Genomic DNA, 23,034 nt, shown 5'->3' with positions numbered 1-23,034 from the left:
AGAGTGTCAGTGGGATTGAGCTGCATACTGTCAGTACATTATACCAAATCAAAAGCTATAGCCATGGGGCTTCACTCTTTCATTGTAAGCTGGAATTTGCATTCTTTCTGCAAATTGCAGGATTCTTTGTATCTCTCTTTTTCTCTCTCTGCATTGAAGAATAGAAAGTGGGGCTTTTTCATAGTGTCACAGTACTTCCACTTACTCTCATGGGTAATAAATACTCTTCCACTGTTTAGATTTCTGTCAAGAATAGCAGTATGCTCCCCTGTGGGGCTCCTTTCTCTGTCTGCCTGTCCACTGGCCAGGATAGATCAATACCAGGCCAATAGCTGGCAGTGGCAACACCCACCTCACCTCCACCTGCACACACACATGAGAATTTACAGTATTGCTTCAATAACTCCAAATTTGACAAGAACACGTTTAATTTTCTGAAAGCTGACCACCCACGTACCCCCAATGATCTACACCTTACCTAAGGGTCACCAAGCTCAAACTACCCCTTTGAGCGGGAGTCCCACCATAAATGGGACTGGTGGAAATATATATCATCCTATATTGATCTTTGGCTGCAACCAGTAGTGGAAACACAAAAAGACTAGTATTTACAAAAGACAGGAAGAGCTATGGGAAGTCGTATGGTGTCATATTGCAGATTGGCACATGACTTTTTAAGGATAGATACCTTTTCAATGAGTGCAATCCTTTCTTGTCAATGATCAAGTTGTATAAATGATTTGTTGATGATATTTTTGTTATATTTGACCGTACTGAGAAAAATCTGAACAAGTTTTGTGAATACCTAAATCAGTGTGGCAGTAGCCTAAAATTAATATTTTAATATTTTGGAAATATCAGACAATCAGCTACACACTGACCTTTATTGCAAACCTACAGATAGGAACACTGCCCTTCTGTGGCGGGACAGTTTTCACCCATCACCCCTCACAAAAAGTCTGCCTCTCAGCCAGTTCCACAGAGAGAGGGGAATGTGCAGTCCTATATGACCCATGCTGCAGATCTCAGCAATCTCAGTTTTGGGATAGAAAAGAGAACGGGCAGAAACAGCTAACAATCTTTTTGATGGACTCTCACAAGCACAGAGTCTATAGTTTGTTGCTTGTACAAAATATACTGACAGTATGCTATGCTGTAGCAAATATTCTGCACTCGGCTCAGAATAACATAAAATCATACATAAATAATGGTTCATCTTTCAGTCTGACCCTAATCTCAAGATAACTTGGTGTTGAAAGGACCTCCGAATCTCCAACACATCGTCCCCACACCTCTCTCCCACCCCCACTACCTGATGGTAACTACAAGTGTGGTAACTGTACACAGTGTATTTACACACATCGCTGCAAAACATTCAACCACCCACATACCGGCCGAGACATAAAGATCCGTGGTGTGATAACATGCAGCACAACTCATGTTGTCTATCTTATACATTGCCCATGTGGTCTATCCTGTGCTGGTAAACCATCCAATAATCAACATGCTTGTTTAAGTGAACATAGGTCTGCTATCAGGAGAGCTGAAACCAAAAATCCAGTTGCAGGTAATTTTATACAGGTGGGACACAGCATCAGGTCAATGAGATATATTGGCATTGAGGCAGTGAATACTCCCCCTAGAGGTGGGGATTATGAGAGAAAACCCCTGCAGAGGGAAACATATTGGATACACTCCCTTAAGACTGTGTCTCCACACAGACTAAACAAGGATTTTGTTATCACACCTTTCCTGGGAATGTTGAACCTCTGCTTTGTGCTGACTCTTCATTTTAGATGACTTATTTGTATGCTCCACTACCGATGATCGTAGCGCATATGTTTGTGTGCTCTTACAGTACCTGTCACAAGTTAGTCTTTAGAATTTAACTTGACAGATTATTCAACCATTCATTCACACATGTGTATTTAATCAACTTTCCTGTGAATTGTGTTATTATTTTGGGATTCATACATTCATTTTTGTACTGTTGTTACTCTCCAAAATTGAATTTATTTGTATCTAGATGATGTTTTAGAACTATTAGCGCCAGCATATGAATGACATTGTGTGGCTTCTAGATATAGACCAGCTGGGCCACTGTCCTGACTAATGCCTGATGAAGACTCCATGTTGAAATGTCACATCTACTTAAATAAATGAATTGGGAACTCTGATCCAGTGTGCAGGTGTACCTTCCCCTCTTTTTCCTGCTATCTTTTATATACATTTAGTCCCCTTTCTAATAAAGATGAAAAGAAATTATATTTGACAGTAGTGGTTATAGTAAAGCTGATGCTGCACTAAATGTCAGATTACAGACAATGTGAACCCACTGTGTGTCTGTGTGTGTGTTGATTGACACATGCTAAATAGCGGTAAGAATTGGGCTCACATGGTGTCATGACATCCTGGTCAAACATGAGGCACTGAGGTGCACACACACTCACACACAATAATATAACTGTGGGCAGGTGCAAAAAGAAATTGGACACACATGTGCCCATTATTACAGACTTGCCCTGGTACAATAGGTTTTTGACCAAGTGCAAGGCATCATACACACACACACACACACACACACACACACACACACACACACACACACACACACACCCCGGTAGTGATTACTCGCGCTGTCCCAGCCATGGTTTTGTACATAATCACCTGTGTAGTGTGAGTACCAGGGTGATGTGGGGCCCTCAGGGGGTTTGGTTAATCCTCTCCCCGGGACAGGTGCTCTGCTCTGGGGGTTTGGCTGTTAGCTGACTGAGCCAAACACGGTTTGCTTCTGTTGTAGAACCATACCAGAGTTTTTTCACATTATCCTTAACCTGGCTGGACTACACCAAGAGGAATTGTAGCAGTTAACATTAAAGAAACCACAGGGAATTAGTTTTGTGTATTTTTGGATAGTTTCCAAAAGAAGCTTACGCATTTTTTAATTTGGGTTTTTACAGTAATCCAGCCGAACTCTGTCTCATTCTGGTCTTTAGTAGTTTCCAATGAGCATCTCTCTTCAGTTCAAATGATCTTAACTGAATGCTTGCCAAAAACTACTGCTTTGATCATTTGTGTCTGTTAAGCAGCACAGACTGGACAGATTTATTGTGATCATATGACACTGAACACAGATTCCACAGATCAGAGATCGGATGTTAAAGCCGTGTTCATCAAATATCATAGAGTATATGTTCAAAATTCTCTGACAAATTATCATTTTCATGTCATGACAGATTCTTCTTTTCTGGCAAAATATGACAGCATGATGTGTACTTACAGTAAAATAACTTGTTTGATCTCATTACTGTTTCCACTGTAACCACAACAATATTTCATCCGTTGCTTATATTTGTCTGTGTTTGTGTGTGAAAGCAAACCCAGTGGTTAGTTTGTTCATGTTGGCATGGCAGGGTGGCGCAGTGAAATGAGAGGCCGCGCTGCCCAGCTGTCAAAGTGTCCTCGAGCCACAAGGCACTTAAGCTCGTATTTCAAAGTTCTAATAAGCACATGTGGTCGCAATTTATCGGTAAAATTGGGCAGGCTGGCATTCACTCCAACCTTGTCCATGCATGAGGGCTCCTGCTGGATGCCTTTTGAGCAGCTGGCAGGGCAGAGTTTCCCCAAAAACAGGTGTCGGTATTTTCCTGACATCTCCAGGATTCTGACTTGCTTTGTGTTCTCAACTGTGCAATGTCTGATTCAAAGAAAAGGTCAAATCACTTGCTTTATATTGAAATGCAATGATGCAAGTCTGTATAATATGCTAATTATTAAGGGGCTATCATGTATGTGGTAATATAACATCGATTCCAAGCCTATTTGATATACACTTTGTTTCACTTAAGGCCTATACATTTTTCACTTTTCACTCAAAACTGAAGTTAAAGGTGCACTATGCAAACTGCTGAGGGTTGATTTAATTAGGGAGAGTTTAGACTCAACTGACAAAACTGTGGAGGAGGCACGTCTTCTGTGAATAAGGCCCTCTGTGTTAGCTTGAACTTAATCTAGTTATAAGTTTTTCAAGATATCCACCCCACACATAAATTTTAACACCGTCATTGGAGGTATGTCTAAGCATGAAACTCTTGCAAGTTTGCAAAGGCATAATTCCTGCATAAGAATCATGAGCTCTTTACAAACTGAAAATGAAATTTGTGTTATGTTTGAGTGCCATTAATCGATCATGCTGATGTTTTCTTCTGTACACTTTCAGATAAGAGAAAAGAAGAGTTGGGATTGATGGTTGTGCAGTGGAACTAAGGAAAGGGATTTGCGAAGAGTAGAACCGGGAGGAGGAGAGGAGAGAAGAGGAGAGGACAGGAGTAGTATGGGCCACGCTTGTGTGTGGGTTTTTATACTGTCCGTTTCTCTTTCCCATCGAAGTGTCACAGCACAAGCTGAAGGTAATTGATTCCTTGCATCCACAACACACACACACACACACACACACACATACACACACACACATTCATACATTCACTCAAGTGACTTGCTCCTCATGCTCTGCTTTGTTATTGTTTCCAACTTCCAACGTCTGTGTTCTCTGTGTTTTGATTTTCTAGTAATTCCTTTCTGCCACTCATGCTCTATGAGTGACAAAACCTCTGCACTGCATGTTACGTATTCACTAATTCACTTGCTTATTATTCATGAGTCAAAACAAAGATTCAGGGAAGTAATCTTTAGTTATAGTTCTGTCTCACACAGGCTTCACCCTTTACCAGACTCTGTGGGTGATAGCACTCCTCCAATCACACGCACAGACAGCCCTAGCCAAGCAGCCGGACGAGCCCATGCAGCGCTCCCCTCTGAAGGCACTGTCACTCAAGACAGCTCTGCAGCTTGCACTGACTTCAGCCAGGACAGTTAGTGAGCTGAGTGCCCTTTTGGGTCACCCCAGCTGCATGCTGCTTCGTAGTGACCAAAGTGGTGCTACTTTCAGATCGAAGCCCTCCTTTGTTCCCACGTACATAAGGAGTTTATTTTGGTCGAGAATAATACAGCTGGATGCATTTTGTCCTCCATCCTACATGGGAGACCTGGAGGCAAAATTGCATCTGCTATGCCCAGTATGCATGTTGGCATGTTATGTTGGATGCATGGCCCCCATCCAACGCACTGAACAGCTGTGTGTGTGCCATAGGGATGGTGTGGCTGGCAAAGCCCTATCCAAGAAGTGCCTTGCCAAATGGCTGCGTGAGTGCATTTCCCAGGCCTTTACGACCATTTTCAGTGGGTTGAGTGTCAAGGACATATCCATGGCAATGTTGTGATCTATGCCTTTCATATGTTCACTTCATGCCTTCATATGGCTCAGTCTCTTGGACATGGCAGGTTCCTTTTCAGGGCCCGTGCTTGCTGCTGTGACCCTGGACTTGTGAAATTGATGTGTGTGTCAGCTGTTTTTACACCTGACCCCCTGGGCATTACATGTGTCACCTGCATTCTCCCCATGCTCCTTGATGACCTCAGGGCATGAGGTGGGCAGGATGCCTCTGCCATAACCTTTGACCCCTGTGAGGGTAGGCCTGCGATCCACCCACTTTCATATTATGTTTCACTGAGATGAATTGGGCCCCTGATTTTTTCCTTTTTTCTCACCGTGCCAATTGACCTGTAGACCAGTAAAGGGTGGAGCCTATGTGGGATAGAACAGAGGTTACAATATTGTAACCCTACTTCTATAAGCACAGGTGGAGCCCTCTATTTATGGACCCTGCCGCTCGCTGAATAGGGTTACGGATGCCATTAGCTAGGTATATACTTGCCTTATATACTGTGCAGATCGAGCTCACATTAGGCAGGCCATCTTGATTGGCCAACTGCATTTCTGTGAATGTCAGTGAGCTATTTTGTGCATGTGGTTGAAAAGAATTATTACCCACAAAGTCCAGAAAAAGGCTTCACCCATGCTTATCGAACTAGGGTTACAATATCGTAACGTTTGATATGAATGCCAGGTATGTGCACCGACCTTTGACTGGGGGCTGAACTGACAGTCTGTGCACAGGCCCAATCATTAAATCTCCACACCTGGATTGGTGCAGCAAGCAGACAGTAACCTTGCTTGAGTTTGTCTCCATTCTCTGTCTAGTCAGGGAATTTAAACATCTGTGAGCCTCATGTACAATACATGCACTCAGTCTGCCAGGCTGTCAAATCCATCCCCTAGATACACAACCTTAGCCTCAGGTGCTATTGGATGTCACCAAAAGGTCAATCAGCCAATCAAAAGTTATGTTTTTTCAATGTGGAAAGTGATTGGCAGAGTAATTGGTAAGGTTGAGCAGAATTATGCAAGGACAAAAATAGCCTAAGGCCCCATTTGATGGTACCACTGCTTTGCAAAGCTCTTGGCATTGCTAATTCTTGACAGTGTTTATGTTATTTCCCATATCCTCCTATGACTGTGCACAGCAATCCCTAGGGCCATCGCATTTCAAATTTCACATAAGTTTGTGCTTTTCCAGCTTGTTTACCTGGTGTACGTTTGTACTTGTTCTGCCAATTAAGGTCGCTGAGTTGTCAAAGCTAGCTAACTCATGATCATAAATACTGCCATTTCTTTTCATATTCTCTAGTGTTTACAGCAGTTTTTCAGAGAAACCGTGTGTGGGCACAGTGTGAAGCTGATAAACCTGTGTTTCACAGTATTTTGTTTTCTGATAACTCAATTCTGGTCTCTTGATTTCATTACAGTAGATTGTGGTAATTCATTACTGTTTCTGAGATGATGAAAGTGTCTGACGGAGTGACTTTCGCTTGCCCACAGTGTACTGCATTTATACAAAGCTGTACACAACATAAATGAAAAGTTTTTTTTGTTTTCTTTTGTGCTGGTAAGGCCTTTGGGTCCTCCATCAGGGATATAAACAAAGTAATACTTGGCTGGTTAAAGTAAAAAATAGCTTATTTACATGTACTCAGATTAGTAGAGATTGTATTTCTTGGAACAGAGAACATTGCTACATGTGATCGACATGTTATTACAAAAGGATGGGAGCATGAGCTCAAACTATACTTTTTTTAATTACAAAATAAAAAAAAAAACACACCATAAAGCCAGATATAGTTTTCTCTTATTCCCCTGCCTGTTTTCTCTGAATGCAACAAAAAGCTGTGCAACTACAGCATTTGAGTAAATGTAGTTAGTTACCTCTGCCATTGTCTTCAGGTAATATCACACGACTTATTGTGGAAATGGCAGTTCCTCACTACAAAACATATCCATCTTACCAGTCATTTAATATTGAGGTTGTTTCTCTTGTTTCTCTCCTTATTTTTCATGAGTCAAATGTCTTTCTTATTACTGGCATAAGGCATACTAATGCTTGTGTTTTGCCTTGCTTTATCACGGTGACTCTTGTTGGAAATATTGGAGTCAAGTGAAATTGCCCTGAAAAAAAAAAGTGGAATCATGTCACGCATTTGGCAAAATTTTTGCTCTTACAACTACAGCTACAGCTAATGCATAAATCAGTGTTGCTACACTATAGAGATGCATCCACAGTAATCACTTTAATCACTGGCCATTTTAGCCAGTATGAGATAGCAGCATAGATAACCTTCAAGAAAACACCTCTAATCCCTCAGCATGTGTTGTCCCCTCATCCAAGACATGTGGTTCTCACCTGCCAGCCCAGACAGAGAAACTTCTGGATAATTGATCTTATTTTCCACCTCAGTCTGAGTCTGTCTGACATAGACCAGCCTCCCACTGATTTCCTGCTCATGTCTACACCATGTTTTATGTTTTTTTCACAGATTTCTTTGGTGTGGAAATTGTATCCCAAAATATGTACATGGACATATGAGCACATATGACACTTGACACAGGACATGGAAAGCCTGATCAAGCATTGTGGTTCACTGTTACTTTTTGCATTGGTGATGGAGTTCACTATGAATATACATGCTACTATAACAGAACTGTTGGTAGAGATAGTGAAGGAACCATAATGGTTTCCTATTTGATATTTAGCTTCCTTGCTGCGTGGCCAGAGATGTACGGGTGTGTGAGGCGTAACAGAATGTTAGGTCGCCAGGAGCTGGAGACATATGTTACCCCCACTGAATTCTGGGACTGCGGCCAAGGAAAGGGAGGGATAATAGAGGAGAGAAAGCAAGGTAATGAAATAGAGGACAGGCAGAGAAGCTGAGTTATCACTTACAGGACAATCAGTGGTGCCTATCTCTTATTCATTGACCTAATCAATGCCGTCGTCACTGTGGTTTATTGCATATGTAATGCTACAATATTGATTTGGAGGGTTTGTGCGGACCCTACACATTTCTGTGTGTGTATGTCTCTGATTATGTGTGTGTGTGTGTGTGTGTGTGTGTGTGTGTGTGTGTGTGTGTGTGTGTGTGTGTGTGCATGAGTGTGGGGGGGTCTTATTGACTCCATGTTAAAAAGCATAAGAATGCAACTTCTCTCTCCAAACAGGGCAGATCCTCATGTTAAACTTGTTTGCTTGGCTGAGCAAGGGGACAGACCCTGATTTTGGGTGTGTTTACCTTATTATTCTAAGCGTTCCTCATCGCTGTACTAAAGTTTTATTGCTGGAGCGCTCAGAATATTGATAGTCTCTTCAGTTCACTTGTGTCCCATTAAAAATTCATAGGGATTCTTGTGGTGCTCTGGCTGCGTGACAAAGGCAAGTGCAGTGAGCACCCTCTGTAGGATGGAACAAGACTGCTACCTGGTGGTCAATGAGGGAAAAAAACTTCATAGGTACTGCTAGATTTCCTTCTATAATGTGTTTCACCACTGAAAGCTGTGCAAGTGCACCACTCATTTTTAGTAAAATGTAATGTTTTATTTATTTATTTATTTTTTAATTTATTTTATTTTTTTCATCTTTATTTCACCAAAACACAAATATCCACTGTGTGACAGTTAAGTACTCTTAACCTTAAACCTTTATTCTGTATCTTAAATTGAATATGAAAAGTTTCTTAAAGCTGAAGGCAAATGCTATGTAGTGTTTTGTTTCAGTTTCCTGATTTTTTGAAAGAAAACAGAGTGAACTTTGAACAAAGCTGAGTGAGATGTTGGAGATGAATGCAGATTTCTACCCCCACACACATTCTCCCATTTATACACCAATCAAACAATGAAGTCACATACATCTTTCATGACACATACATACTTTTAAACTGTGCATGCACATGCAGACATGTGTTCACTCATTCTTAACACCTGGGTAGAGGCACACACAGCCATTCACCCGTTCTTTTCCCTCCCCCAGCATGCAGGACGGTAGTGCAGGCGGACATAGTGTTTCTGGTGGATGAGTCATGGAGTGTGGGCCAAACCAGCTTCTCCAGTGTTAAAGACTTCATCTCCACCATCATCTCCTCCTTCCAGGACAATGTGGTGGGAGCTGAGGGCGTCCGCTTTGGAGTCACTGTCTACGGGGATATTCCCAGGTAAATCTTGAGCACAGGCATGGGCACAGCACATCCTCAGGTAACGCACAGCCAACCATCAAACCAAGCTCATTTATCTTTACAGGAGAAGTATTTTATGTGAAAAGAAGTACACTTTTGATTCAGTAATTTATACCCAATCATTTAAACTATAAAAAACTGATATTGGTCTCCATTGTTTAATAACCCACAGTGTGCTTACTTTCAGCAAGAGCCCATGAGCAAGTGTTTCTATCCTGGTGCACAGATACTCATCATGACAGCAACACTCAGTTGTGTTACAGTTATTACTGGATGGCATTACACATTAGTGAATTTATATAGCCTGTGCTGAACAGCATTTCTATATGAACCACTGACAGTTTGTGTCCTCTGATCTAGGATGCGGATTGCTCTGACAGACTACAGCTCATTGGAGGAAGTGCTCAGAGCAATCAGAGACCTTCCCTATGAGGGCGGAGCCAGCAGAACGGGTGACGCCCTCCAGTTCCTGGTTGACTACGTCTTCAGCCCGGCCATCACCAGAGACAACGCGCCAAAGGTATTTGACACAGATAGCTTTGAACAAATTGAAGGAAATGCAATTCATTAAATCATCCTTGAAACAGTTACACATGCAGACTTCTCAAGCAAGTTCAAAGTTAAAAGAGATCAGACCACACCAGACTAAAGGTTCCAAAATGCCATCTGGAAAATCCCAAAAGCCAGCATATGAAATCTTGTTGAAACATATATAGGTTAGTGTGGATTCAGAATAAACAGACCCTTGAAGGATTTTGGATCATAATAAATATTTTAAGATTCAATCTATTAAACCGGCCTCGACCTTGGATCTGAACCCAAACACAGCAGCCGGCAACTCAACTGAACATAGGAGGCACATCAAACAGTATTATCCAAACACTCCAACAAACTCCAAATACTTTACTTTTCCTTGGACTATACTTCTCTGACAGTCTTGTGCTGTGGTCTTGTTTTTGTGTAAGATGGCTGGTTAGCATTCCAAACAGTGCTTTCTCTCTGAATGTCTATGTATGTGAATCAAACTGCAGCAGCACACCTGATGTGGGAAGGCAGAGAGATGAGGATTAGGTTGATGTATTGGATTTGACAGCCAGAGACACATGCAAAAAAAAAGATACATCGTCTGCATATTGATGCATTACGGCCCTCTCCTCAGCGACTATGAGGTGAACTTTCAGTGAGATGAGTACAGCATCCTTGAATTCCACTTTGTCTTTGGGTTTGTTTAATTTAGTTAATTATGTATTCAGTTATGAGCTAAAGCATGTCAAAAGTCCATCATTCTTCCATTATGCATATTAATGTAGATTGCAGCCTCAACTGAAGGATTACAATTTATAGCAACACTTGTAACACTTTTTCACAATACAAAATCAGCATTAGTTAAGGCCCTACTAAAAGGGAACTTGAATTCATTTAATTATTATGCTAACTATAAGCTATATAAGTTATGCATAAGCGCCATAGCACTGTGTGTCAAACAATATAGTTATTCTGGCATTGTTAATTCTAAGTTACTTTATTTGAATTTTTATTTATTCAAACACAGTATAAATACTTAAAATGTCAGTGTAAATGATATGACAAAGCAATGAAATAGCAATGACATACAGTCCATATTGCTGCAGTAAGTACTTGTGGGAAAAATCCAAACAGCTGAAAGCCTGTCACATACTGTTGCAGCAACCCATGATGTGAAACACAGAAATGGCTGAACCTATCAGACTGCATTTACAATCTCTGCTGACAGTGACTTCCAGACCACATGTATATCATCCATGATTGAATGGGACTAAAATAGTAGGGTGGGAGTAAAACATATTACTGGATGCTAGATAGCTTTGATTATGTGATTTCATGTTTCCCCCTGCTTGACAGATTGCTGTTTTGATCACAAATGGCCGTTCAGATGACCAGGTTGATGGCGCAGCTAAAGCAGTGGCTGACAGTGGGATTTCTCTCTTTGCAGTAGGTGAGTGTGGAATTTGGTAATCATAAATTCCTTCAACATCCCCACTGCAGCGGCCCTCAGATTTTATCCAAGCTCGCTGGCTTATCTGCAGAGTTTGCAGTTGGAAAATGCATGACCTATGCATTTGAATTCATTGAGTGTCATTCAGTGTGGGTTGTTTGTTTGTGCATTCATGTGTATGTGATTCCTTATATCTCTAGATCTGAGTGTGTGTGCACTCATGTGAGTATATTTTCATGTGGATGTTTGAGTGTGTATCATATACATGAGAGGGAGTGAGTGATTATGTCTGCTCCTGTCTGTATGTGATATGAAGGTGTATTTTCAGATACTGTGTGCTGCATAAATCTGTAAAGCTAGTGTACATTTTGCCCTCTGTTCATGAATGCATATCCACAAAATGAATATAAATATATATGCGTACACACACTCTGTTCCCCCAATTCTTCCCTCTCTCGTTCTCTTACACATACATAAGTGCGCACACACGCACTCACACGCACACACGCACACACACACACGCACACACACACACACACACACACACACACACACACACACACATGCACACACACACACACACACACACACACACACAAACACTGTGTACTGGTCTCAGCCGGGAGCAGTGTAATAATTACAGCTCATTAGCCAGTGATGGGCTAATTGCTGCGATTTTTCATGAAGCTTTTCTGTGTCCCCCCTCTGCACCTCTGACTCCGAGGCCAGCTCCTCTCGTTCATCACGCCCATGGAGAAGACCCCCATACATCTTTGTCTACTAGCTCACACACCTCCGACACGCCTGTGTAGCCAGACATAGATGTGCGTGTGCACATACATGCATGGACTGTACATGCAGAAACACACATGGACAAGTGCACGTGTCAGCCCCAGACAGCTGACAGTAGGCCTTTGATATAGCCTGTGTGTATGTGTGCGGCGGTGTGTCTTTTTGTGTGTATATGTATGAGTGTGAGCATGTGTGTGTCTCGTTCTATAGATGATATCTTTCATCTTTACAGTCAATCACTCAAAATGCTGCCACACTCCCTAATAATCTCTGTTGGTTTCAGTTCATTGTGTTCAAATTTAGTTAATGATCTGTATTTTTTCTTGTGTCACCACAATAGATAATGTGGAGATAATCAAAGATGTAAAAGATATGAATGACACTTGCTAAATGAATGGACTGTCACTTTGTAATTGGCAAACATTAGTGAGACTGTTATGCATTAATCAATTGGAAATTCAGCAAAAATCAAGTGTCCCATGGTGCAGGGATGGTATATTATTCATTATGATAATGAATTTGTTTTTTTTGACAGTGTTATGTTGTTTTTTAAAATCTTGTTTTTTTTAATCTTGTCTCTTGCCTTTATTAATGTCACCACACTGGATGCATTGCATCCCCTTTAGAAGTAACCAACATAGACATCTACATTATGCATCTGTGCCTCTGTAGCACTGCATAATTTGGAGTTGAAGGTGTAGCAGTGTAACAAGCATGGGAAAGGTAGGGCTTCAATTTTTGCTGTATCTGCAGTGTCTTACATCAGGTGTGGGCAACCTTTTTGGTTCAAGGGCTGGGCAGTGAGTTGAAGATCAGGTGAGGGGCCACATTCCAAGTTTATAATTCAAGTTTCTATAGTGCAGTTTATTTCTAAACACATTCAGTTATATCACATTATATAAAAGCTACTGTACTCTGCTTGAATGCTTTATGTTGTTGTTGTTGTTGTTGCAGTTGCAGCCTGCACCATGCAGTTTTTTGTAAAAACAATCACTGTGAAAATGGTTTTCTCTCCTTGGTGATTTTGTGAGCCAGCATGAAACTTGTAGCATTTTCAGTTGTGCCCACAGCACGTGCAGAGTCTACCATGTCAAGCTCAACCCAACTCATGTCTGACACTGCCATCTACAGGATTGTTGGTGCATTGTACAGCACCTTTGTGAAATAAACAGAAGAATTTGTTCTCCTATGCAAGCGTAAATTTGGCACAGGGTTTGATGGCCGAATGCCAGATGCAGTCCCCAGGCCTTATTTTGCCCATGTGTGTCCTACATCCTATCACACTATCCCTGTCCATGTCCCCACCCAGGTATTAGGGGAGCTGACGAATCAGAGCTGAGGATGATTGTGACAGAGCCGCATGAGGAGCACCTGTTGCTAGGCACTGACTTCTCTCTCCTGGGAGCGCTTCTGCCCAAACTCTCCCGGAGGTTGTGTCTTACTGCCTCTGAGCCACCGCGCCCAGTGAAAACCATCCAGCCTGGTGAGTGGACACATGCAGTATGAAAGCAATGCTCTTCTTAATAAAGCATTTTATCCTCTCCAACCATCCTCATACTGACAAGTCAACTACAGTATGTTTCCCCTGTCACCCTTCTCCCCCTTACAGCTGATGATCGTGTCGTGGGTCCCAGGGACCTGCAGGTCACTGAGTTGGCCCATAGCTCCCTCAGACTGACATGGAGCCAGGCCACAGGAGACGTCACTGGATACCGACTCCTGGTCACTCCTCTCAGTCCCAAGGGACAGCTCGTGGCTTCACAGCAGAGACTGGTGAGGAACTGTGTGCCTGCATGTATGTGTGTGTGTTTGTGTGTGTGTGTGTGTGTGTGTTTGTGTGTGTGTGTGTGTGTGTGTGTGTGCATAAGTGCGTTGTCACCTGTACTTTCTAATTACCAGCAGAGCCTTTTTTCAAACCCCAATTCCCACTTCATTAAGACAAACTGTGGTATCTTATCTATAAAAAGCCTCTAAAATGTATTGAGTTTTAGAGGCTTTGATTCATTAGGATTTAACTCTACAGGAACGTCCTTCCCTATCAAGATGTAAAAAATTATGGAAACACTATAGACTATTCATAGACTTTTTTACAAGATAAATTTTGCATGCATATTTTGAGTAACGACATTTCGTTTTCCTGTGTTTTGTAGTTATTGCTACAGTGGCTATGAGACGTACGTCACCTTTGCTTTTTAGATGTTTTCTTGTGCTTCACTTGGCGGTGTCTTTTCTTTACAGCCAGAGCCACTGAGCCATCATAATCCCTGACTATGAATACCTTATGCCTCAGAAAATGAGTTGTGAATGTGCCTACAAATCCACTGCACCCAACTTCTGCAAGACATATGCTGGCCTTGTGACTTCCCTCTTCAGTCTTCGCTGCTAGTGCAGTGTATCTAAGCTTTTTCCTTCCATTTATAGATGACTGAATATTGGACTATCCACTATGTCATATCTTAGTCTGGTGCTGAAATAGCAGATACTACATGTATTTCTGTGTGTATATACTACTCATTTTGCATCAACTCCAGTCTCAAATCCCTATTAAGCAAGATGTTACCTGCCAAGGGGCCACGTGGTCAAGGTTCCTTGTACCTCACAGCGCTATGATAGACTGCCTTAAGAAATTCTAAGCCATTTTTAAATGTATAGGCTCATTATTCTAACTTCTCTACCTTTGCTATGGATATCTTACACCCCATTAATGGCTATATCGGCCAGGTCGTCACCCCAAATTGTGGTCAAGACCGCTTGAGTTATCCTCTAACACTGACCTCTTTATGCACATCCTGCCTCCAACTTGGAATGTACTTTTTGTCTTGTTTCTAAGATTTACACCATACCATTTTCTTAAAGTGTTAACAAGTTTCTCAAATATTGCTTGAATTCCCTCTCCATCATCATCTCCATCATTATTTTGGAAGCTATGCTTATTGATTTGTAGATTTTTTTATAAAATATTTTCATCCTAATTCATTGTAGATCTTTCAACGTAGCTAGCACTGACTGTTGTTCCTTGCTTCTTTTGCAACTTTTCCTCTAGTCCCATCCTCAGGCCAAAATTACACAGCCCATTCTCCCACTATTTGCATTCCCCCAATGAGCATGAAGCCAGCAGGGCATCCATGGCAGATGGTGCACGCACGTGTAACATAATTTTTTCTGGGCTTTAGGTAAGTGAGAGTGAGCAGGATGGAACAGTGACAGTAAAGAATGAGCTGCAACTGAAAGTGCAGAGAGTGTGTTCATTATATACAGCAAGTGTTAAGTCACAGTTGGCATTAATACTTAAAGCTTTTGCAAGGCCAAGAATAGCCTTTTGGCAAGGCAAGAGCACATCCTAACTTCTCCACACACAATACAGTGGCATTCTTAAAATAGAGGTCAGTATACTACCTTGCTTTATATTCACAAAATAATATAACTGTTAATGTCATATTACTGACTATGTACATATGTGCCTGGCTTTTCTAATTGTACAAATAGACTTCCCTGATTTTGGATGTGCTAGAATCGCAGTGTCATCCTGATGAAAAGTGAGCTCCTCATAGTACTCCAGACTATCTGGAGAATACACTTGAGTATTTTAGAGAAATACCTACCTTTTTATGTGATGTTCTTTTCCTCAGTCATAATCCTGCTCTATTTGAATGACAAACACACTCGAAGTCACAGGGTGCAGGGCCCATAAACGCTATGAAAGCTACAATACATGATGTAGCTTTTCACAATGAGCCTGTGTGTGTATGTGTGCATGTGAGTGTGTTTACATGTGCGTATGTGTGTGTGTGTGTGTGTGTGTGTGTGTGTGTGTGTGTGTGTGTGTTTGCACGTCTTTGTGGGTGCACTCCAGAATGTGTCCATTTCCCTTGGTATGAATATGTTCAAAAAATGTATCCAGCTTTGCCAGTTCCTCGGAGTATGAGTGGAGTCTAACAGAATACATTGTTAGTCTGCCAGCATGTGTACATGTATACTTGTGTGTGTGTGTGTGTGTGTGTGTCTCAGATTCAACACTACAGTCATATAGAGAAACACTTCAGAATCCCCTTGCAGTACCACAAGAGAAACAGTTTAAGTTCTGCATGACATACCACATAACTTATATACAACTGGGGAAAGGGTTACTGTGCTTGTCCAGGAGAACAAACAAAGAATAAAGACGCTGGTGTTTTACTGATGTGGACACTCATGCAGGGATTGTGGATGTGAATAGTTTTTTGTTCAGGACAGGATGTTCTGACTGCATATTTCTGTCTTTTACTCTTTATTTTCATCACTGTCTTGATCCAACTTTTTTTTTCTGTTGCTCTGTCTCTCTCACTTTTTCACACACACTATGACATTCAACCCCTTCTCTCTCTGCTGTCCTCTGTGTATGTGACAGATTGATCTGAAGGGAGACGTAAACACAGCGGTGGTGACAGACCTGACTCCTAAAACAGACTACTCCCTCACTGTCTACGCCATCTACCCCAGTCTCATAGGAGACTCTGCTACAGTCACCGTCCAGACCAGTGGGTGCCATGCACACACATACACACCTGTGCAAAGGCACACATGCATTTACATTGCATGCACACTTTGAACCTTCATTTTGAAATATATTGTACTTCCCTTCCCTAAGCGGCACGTCCTTGTCTTTCAGCTCCTTTGCCTCAGGTCTCAAACTTCCGTGTCATTGAAAAGGGCCTGTTCTCTCTGCGACTGGCCTGGACGCCTCCTCTAGGAAAGCTCAACGGATTCAAGATCTTCATCCCTAGATGTAGGCAAACATTCTTGAGTGCAGTTAACACTATGAAACACCACATCCAAAGCTAGAGTTTTATCATCAGCATATCATCGCAGTATACAAAATAAGTGTTTTGCTAAGATGTTACTTTCTTTTAGAATGTTATACCTTCTTTTATACTTTGCAAATTGTTTACATGGAGACAAAGCTGTGTAGTTTAAAGTGTCACTAACAGTGAATCAGTTTTATTATTTTCATAACTACATTGAGCCTCATCATAAATACAGATAATCTGAACATGTTCTTGAACTTATGGCATCCAGCTTGAGTGGAACAAATTGTTACAGGGGCAAAGTGCTCAGTGTTTGATTCTTTCTGATTTATGATTCAGCCAATAGACCGGGATCTACTTATGAGCAGCTGCTTCCTGGAGACACCTCGTCCCATGTGATTGACAATCTGGAGGAGGATAACAAGTACACCGTCAGTATTTATGCTGTCTACCCCCAAGGACCAAGCGAGCCTGTCTCCATAGTGGGCAAAACATGTACGTTTTTTCTTCCTTTTTTCATTTTGATTTTTTTAATTTACTTTTTCTGTGTGTGTCTATGCTGTGCATTGTTACTGTCATGCCTCTCTCCCTCTTTTGGTTTGTGGGTCTTCCTGCTGCCCCAGAGATCAAGAGATCAAGATCAAAGCATCACATTTACATCAGATTTACATTCATTTGCATATATAAATTCAGTGTAATGTAAACATGCAATAAGAAGGCTTGGGTTCAAGCCCTTTTTACAGAAAGAATTGGTGATACTCAACTGTCCCATTCTAAAGCTGACCCCGACTTCACTGTGGAGGAGGGGAAAGAGAAAAGAGAAATTCCCTATGGGGATCAAACAAGTATCACAAATGCTAAGGTGTAGTACCAAAACGTGTCCACACAAGGGTGGTGTTGTTCAAGTAACAAAGTATAGCAAGGACTGGTTTTGAAAAAGATTTATAAAAAGCTTCTTTTTATTGTTGATTTGATGATGTGTTCCATAGAAATCATCTCTAGAGTTGTTGGAAATATGATATTATGGTCTGTTCGTCAAATGAATATATCATTAGTTATTGTGCCATTATTTTCTGTTTATGCTATGTGATTTTTGTCAATTGACTATGACACTCAGCATGCACAGACACATAATTTTCTAAACAACCCTCCTCTTTATCACAGCTGTTATTCATTAGCATGATCAGTCAGTAAACTAATTCAGTGATAATGACATGAAATTATGAATTTGTATGTCTGTATGTCTGTATGTGTGTGTGTGTGTGTGTGTGTGTGTGTGTTCCACAGTAAAGCTGATGCCAGTTCAACAGTTTCTGGTTCAGAATGCAACCACAGACACAGTCCAGGCGAGGTGGACAGCAGTGCAGGGTGCGACAGGGTACCGCCTGACCTGGGCGTCACCAGGTACTGCAGCACTAAGGGTCTCTTACCTGTAACGACCCCAAAAATGACTGAATTGATTGTCACTTTCTCATGAATGGGGGTGCAGCTAAGGGCAGTCCCACTGAAACTCAGTTTACCCACCTTTTATTTGTGATTTTTTTTTTAATCTACCTCTCCATCTCTCTGTCTGTCACTCCAGATATCATTACCAGGCATTTCATCTTTCCACTTTACATAAGTTTGTGCTTCCTTCTATTCTTTTAGATGGCCACATAGAGAATGTAAACCTTGGAGACACCTACAGTTTCTATATGATCCAGGGCCTCAACCCAGGCTCTGAGTACACCATCACCATCAACCCCATATTCGTAGACATCGAGGGACCCGTCACCACCACCAGAGCCAAGACATGTGAGTCGGATACAGACTGAGGAGTGCAAAAATATGACACACACTGATTATATATGAGCAGATTAAGAAGGATGTTATGTATTTGTGTGTGTGTGTGCGCGTGTGTGTGTTTGTGTGTGTATACATTATATGACAGGGACAGAACTGAAGATGCATCACTGTTCCCCCATCTTCTTTTATCTCTCCCCTGTCTTCTTCTTCTCTCTCTCTCTCTCTCTCTCTCTCATTTTCTCTCTCACTCTCTCTCTCTCCCTCTCTCTCTTTCTCTCTCTCTCTCTCTGTCAGTGGAGAGCAGTGCAGTCCAGACTCTGAAGGTATCTGCTGTGAGCACCAGTAGTGCTGTTGTTTCATGGAACAGTGTCCCAGGAGCCACAGGCTACAGACTGGCCTGGGGACCCACCCCAGGTGATTCTCTTTCTCTCTCCGTTTCTCTCAGTTTAGTTCAATTCAATATGCTTTACTCAGGCAAATGAAGACTTATACAGCTGTGTGTGGTCTGTGTAACACTTGAAGGAGATTGGGCTGAAAAGATAAATAAATGAAGCAAGTGGAAGTATGTAGCAGGAGAACAAGAAAGGACCAAGAATTGAACCCTGGGGAACCTCACATTGCAGAGAGGCCGATGTGGGCCTGCAGTCACCAGCTAACCATCTACAGCACTAATCATCTACAGTACTTTTTAAGTAGGTAGTACAACCATTTGAGAGCAGTGCTGGAGCTACAAACCCAATCCTTAAATGTATCCAATAATATGAAGTGGTCAGGAGTGTGAAATGCCACACTCAAGTCAAGTGTGTTTTTGTCAGTGTCAGAACACATTAATAAATTGTTGGTGACTCTGAGCTGTGCCATTTCAGCAAGGTGTCGTTGGTGAAACCCTGACTGGAATTTATCAAGGGTACTGTAGCCATCCAGTACTTTGAGGAGCTGCAATGCAACCACCATTTCCAAAACCTTGGAGGAAAAGGAGAACTTCAAGATAGGTCTTATAATTCTGAGACAGAGCTAGATCAAGAGCAGGGGGCAAATATATACACTCAGAAACATGCATATACTATTTTCTACACAGACACCGGTATTTTTAAAAAAGAAAGTGCAGTGAGAATTAGTGTACCTTCCCACATACTTCACGCCATGTGTGTGTTTTAGTGATGAATCTACACAGTTTTATGCAGTTTTATGCGGACCCCTGGTGTCTTTTTGAGTGGCTGGACAATGACTTGCTTATACAGAAAATGAGAAATTCATTAACAATGAGTGGCAGGTTTGGGGTAATAACTGTTAGCAGTGTTGCCAAAGCTTGAATTTAACAGAACATTTAATGTAACAGTCAAAGCTTTGCTATGTATCAGTGTATGTTTATGTGTGTGTGTGTGTATGTGTTTGTGTGTGTATATTCCAATTCCCCAGGCCCAGAACCTCCACTGCAGAGTGGGTATCAGTGCATCTTAAGTCTGTATACTTAGTGGTTGTGTATACAGATAATTACAGTCTAAATTAGGGTATTAAAATGCTATTTATGAGAGGTTTAAAGGTTATCGTGCTTTCTCTCAAGTACATAGATAAGCATGCATATTAATACATGCATACACAGATATGTACATAAATATATAGTGATAAGATCCAAACCTCTCACTGCTAGCGCTGATGACTCACTCACTCTCATCTACATTTTACATACCATGAAGGTTTATGATGCCCTCCTCCAGCAGGAATAGGACACAGTGAAAGGACATTTATTCAGTGTGTGTGTGTGTGTGTGTGTGTGTGTGTGTGTGTGTGTGTGTGTGTATGTGTGCGTGCGCTGGGTTTTTGTCTGAAGTTGCCTGGCTCTTAGTCTCTGACTGACAGACTAACTCCACCAAGAGCTTTTGAAATGCCATTGATTTTTACAATGGACACACCCACCCTGCCAGTCTGCCAGGGGGATGTGACAGGTAGCATGGGCACCCTTCCTGATGAAAGACAAATAAAGGGATAGAGGAAGGAGGATGCCGTGTGCTTTGTGTGCTTTAATGAGAGGAAGAGCCTCTGATGCCAAGCCAAAGTTGACAGGAACAGCAGGAAAGTGGGGAATAACCGGGTGAAAGAGAGAGGGATGAAAGATGAGGAGGTTTTGATCTTTTATTTTGAGATGGATAATATGTCTGTGTTCTTCCATTGAAGTTTGCCACACAAATTGTTGGGCTTTTTTTTTTTTTTCTTTTTTTTTTTAAATAAAAAAAAAGGGGGGTACACATGCTAGTTGTGCTTATGAAGCTCAGTATCAGTCTTTTTGGCAGAAAAAAAGACAACTAAAATTATTGTTTGATTTATCCTTTGAGGAAATGGCAAGAAATCTATGAAAATTAATTAATCAATGGTTCTTTTCAAGCGCTTATTCTTTTACACCAGAATATTATTGTTTGCATCGCAGATATTAATTTGAACAATATACTCACAGTAAGCAACAGCTCAGAACAATGTTTACCCAGTTCTATAATTGTGCTACATGCAGCATCTCATTGCTTACAATAGTGAATTCAAGGTTAGTTTAATATAAATTTGCAATTAATGTATTAAACAATCCACATTTCAGCTGTCTCAAAGCTTTAAAAATTGTTATCTATATACCATGTAATGTGTATAGATTTAATGAAGGAAATCAATAAGAGATCGTTAACATCCCTGGATTGTTTTTTTTTTTTTTTTTTTTTTTTTTTTTTTTAAACCAACTGGGGCCTCAGCTGAATGTGGTTTGGATTCATTCATCAGTGTTACAACAACTAATACACCACACCTGTAGTTATAGCCATCGTGCAGTAAACAACACACCTAAACTTGTTTGTTGCTGTTTTTTGCACCCAAGGAGCTACTTGGAGAATTCCTACAGTTCTAAAGCAGTATAAATATATGGTTTAGGTGAGGGTATCGATCTGCCACTGTGTTAACATTCATATTATTTTCAGAGTTTGTGGGTCGGGACCGTCCCAGGCAGCTGGCACTGAATGGCAGCACCACAGAGTACCAGCTGAAGAATGTCATCCATGATACTGAGTACGTCCTGTCTCTCTACGTGCTGTTTGGATCTGTGGTGGGGCCCGGTATCACCGCTACCTTCCGTACATGTGAGTGTCAGCGTCACCCACAGTAGTGACTAAAGACTAAAATTTTAATTAATAAACCAAGCAACCTCAGCAAAGCAAGACAGAACAAGCAAAGCAAGGTGATGAAAGTGCAGAGCTGTGGAATATACCTGCATCTCATCAGGTTCAGGTACATACTGTGTACATAGACAGTGGTTGTTTGGATCCAGTTCCCAACATTTCTTGTGTCACCCTGTCTCTTTTTTTAATCCGCTTTGTCTCTTTTTGTTGTATATTACCAAGTAAATAAATGCCATAAGTAATTTAAAAATAAGTGCAGACTAAACATACTGTATTACCACTTCTTGCTCTCTGTATTTCAGCTCCTTTGGGCTATGTGTCCAACTTCAAGGTGTCATCCTATACCAGCACCTCTATAGATGTGGAGTGGAGTCCCATCGTTGGAGCCACTGAGTACAAACTCTCATGGAGCACAGGTACTTTATCTGTCAGCATCTTCCTATGCCTCTGCATTTCTTCAACTATGGATTGGGAAACATTTCAGGCCCTGTTTCTGTTGGGCTCTCATATTACAAAAGAACTACTAAATTTGAATATGCCTGAAATGGTGTGAACCCCATTAATTGTGTTACATGCACGTTACGTTTCATAAGCAAGAATCTTTACAGACTGTGAAGAACTCAGTAGTTACTGTAACTGTACTGGCTGGAGAACATTTGATAAGAATTGAGGAAATTACTCATTATGTCTGTATGGGATATTGTTATTTTATATTTGTGTGTGTGTGTGTGTGTGTGTGTGTGTGTGTGTGTGTGTGTATGCCTGCATGCATGTAGATGGCAGAAGCCCTCAGTCCCGTTACCTGGACCGTACTGTTCTGTTCCATCGTATCGAAGATCTGAGACCAGAGACTACCTACACAGTCAGCATCCATGCAGTGTACGGCAACACAGAGGGACCTGAAATCTCCCTCTCCCAGCTCACAGGTAAGGAAGGAAGAGGCGTGCCTAGGTAGCTTCTGGTAACAATGTGTGGTGGCAGTTTGTGTTATATAAATTCACTTTAACCTGATCATGATAGTATCCGTCCTTTTTAGATCTCAATAGCTCTGTGCTGTTACTAATAGCAGAGAGACTTGATATTG

At 41.4% G+C, this 23,034-nt stretch overlaps 1 protein-coding gene across 1 annotated transcript in view; it reads left to right on the top strand.

The window, feature by feature from the left end:
* Positions 1-4,333: 4,333 nt before the first annotated feature.
* Positions 4,334-23,034, top strand: part of col7a1l (collagen type VII alpha 1-like) — a 60,484-nt gene continuing 41,783 nt past the window's right edge. The window contains exons 1-15 of the mRNA XM_030046429.1: positions 4,334-4,409; positions 9,258-9,438; positions 9,820-9,979; positions 11,341-11,434; positions 13,536-13,709; positions 13,836-13,999; positions 16,614-16,743; positions 16,875-16,991; positions 17,350-17,505; positions 18,298-18,414; positions 18,658-18,804; positions 19,090-19,209; positions 21,753-21,911; positions 22,253-22,366; positions 22,727-22,876. Coding sequence (XP_029902289.1) covers positions 4,334-4,409; positions 9,258-9,438; positions 9,820-9,979; positions 11,341-11,434; positions 13,536-13,709; positions 13,836-13,999; positions 16,614-16,743; positions 16,875-16,991; positions 17,350-17,505; positions 18,298-18,414; positions 18,658-18,804; positions 19,090-19,209; positions 21,753-21,911; positions 22,253-22,366; positions 22,727-22,876 — 2,059 coding nt within the window. The remainder of the gene's footprint in view (positions 4,410-9,257; positions 9,439-9,819; positions 9,980-11,340; positions 11,435-13,535; positions 13,710-13,835; positions 14,000-16,613; positions 16,744-16,874; positions 16,992-17,349; positions 17,506-18,297; positions 18,415-18,657; positions 18,805-19,089; positions 19,210-21,752; positions 21,912-22,252; positions 22,367-22,726; positions 22,877-23,034) is intronic.

This window comes from Myripristis murdjan, chromosome 23, assembly GCF_902150065.1.
Source record: "Myripristis murdjan chromosome 23, fMyrMur1.1, whole genome shotgun sequence".
In the NCBI taxonomy this organism is placed as follows: domain Eukaryota; kingdom Metazoa; phylum Chordata; class Actinopteri; order Holocentriformes; family Holocentridae; genus Myripristis; species Myripristis murdjan.
Note: the sequence above shows the minus strand (reverse complement) of the source record. Positions and strands in the feature narration are given on the sequence as shown.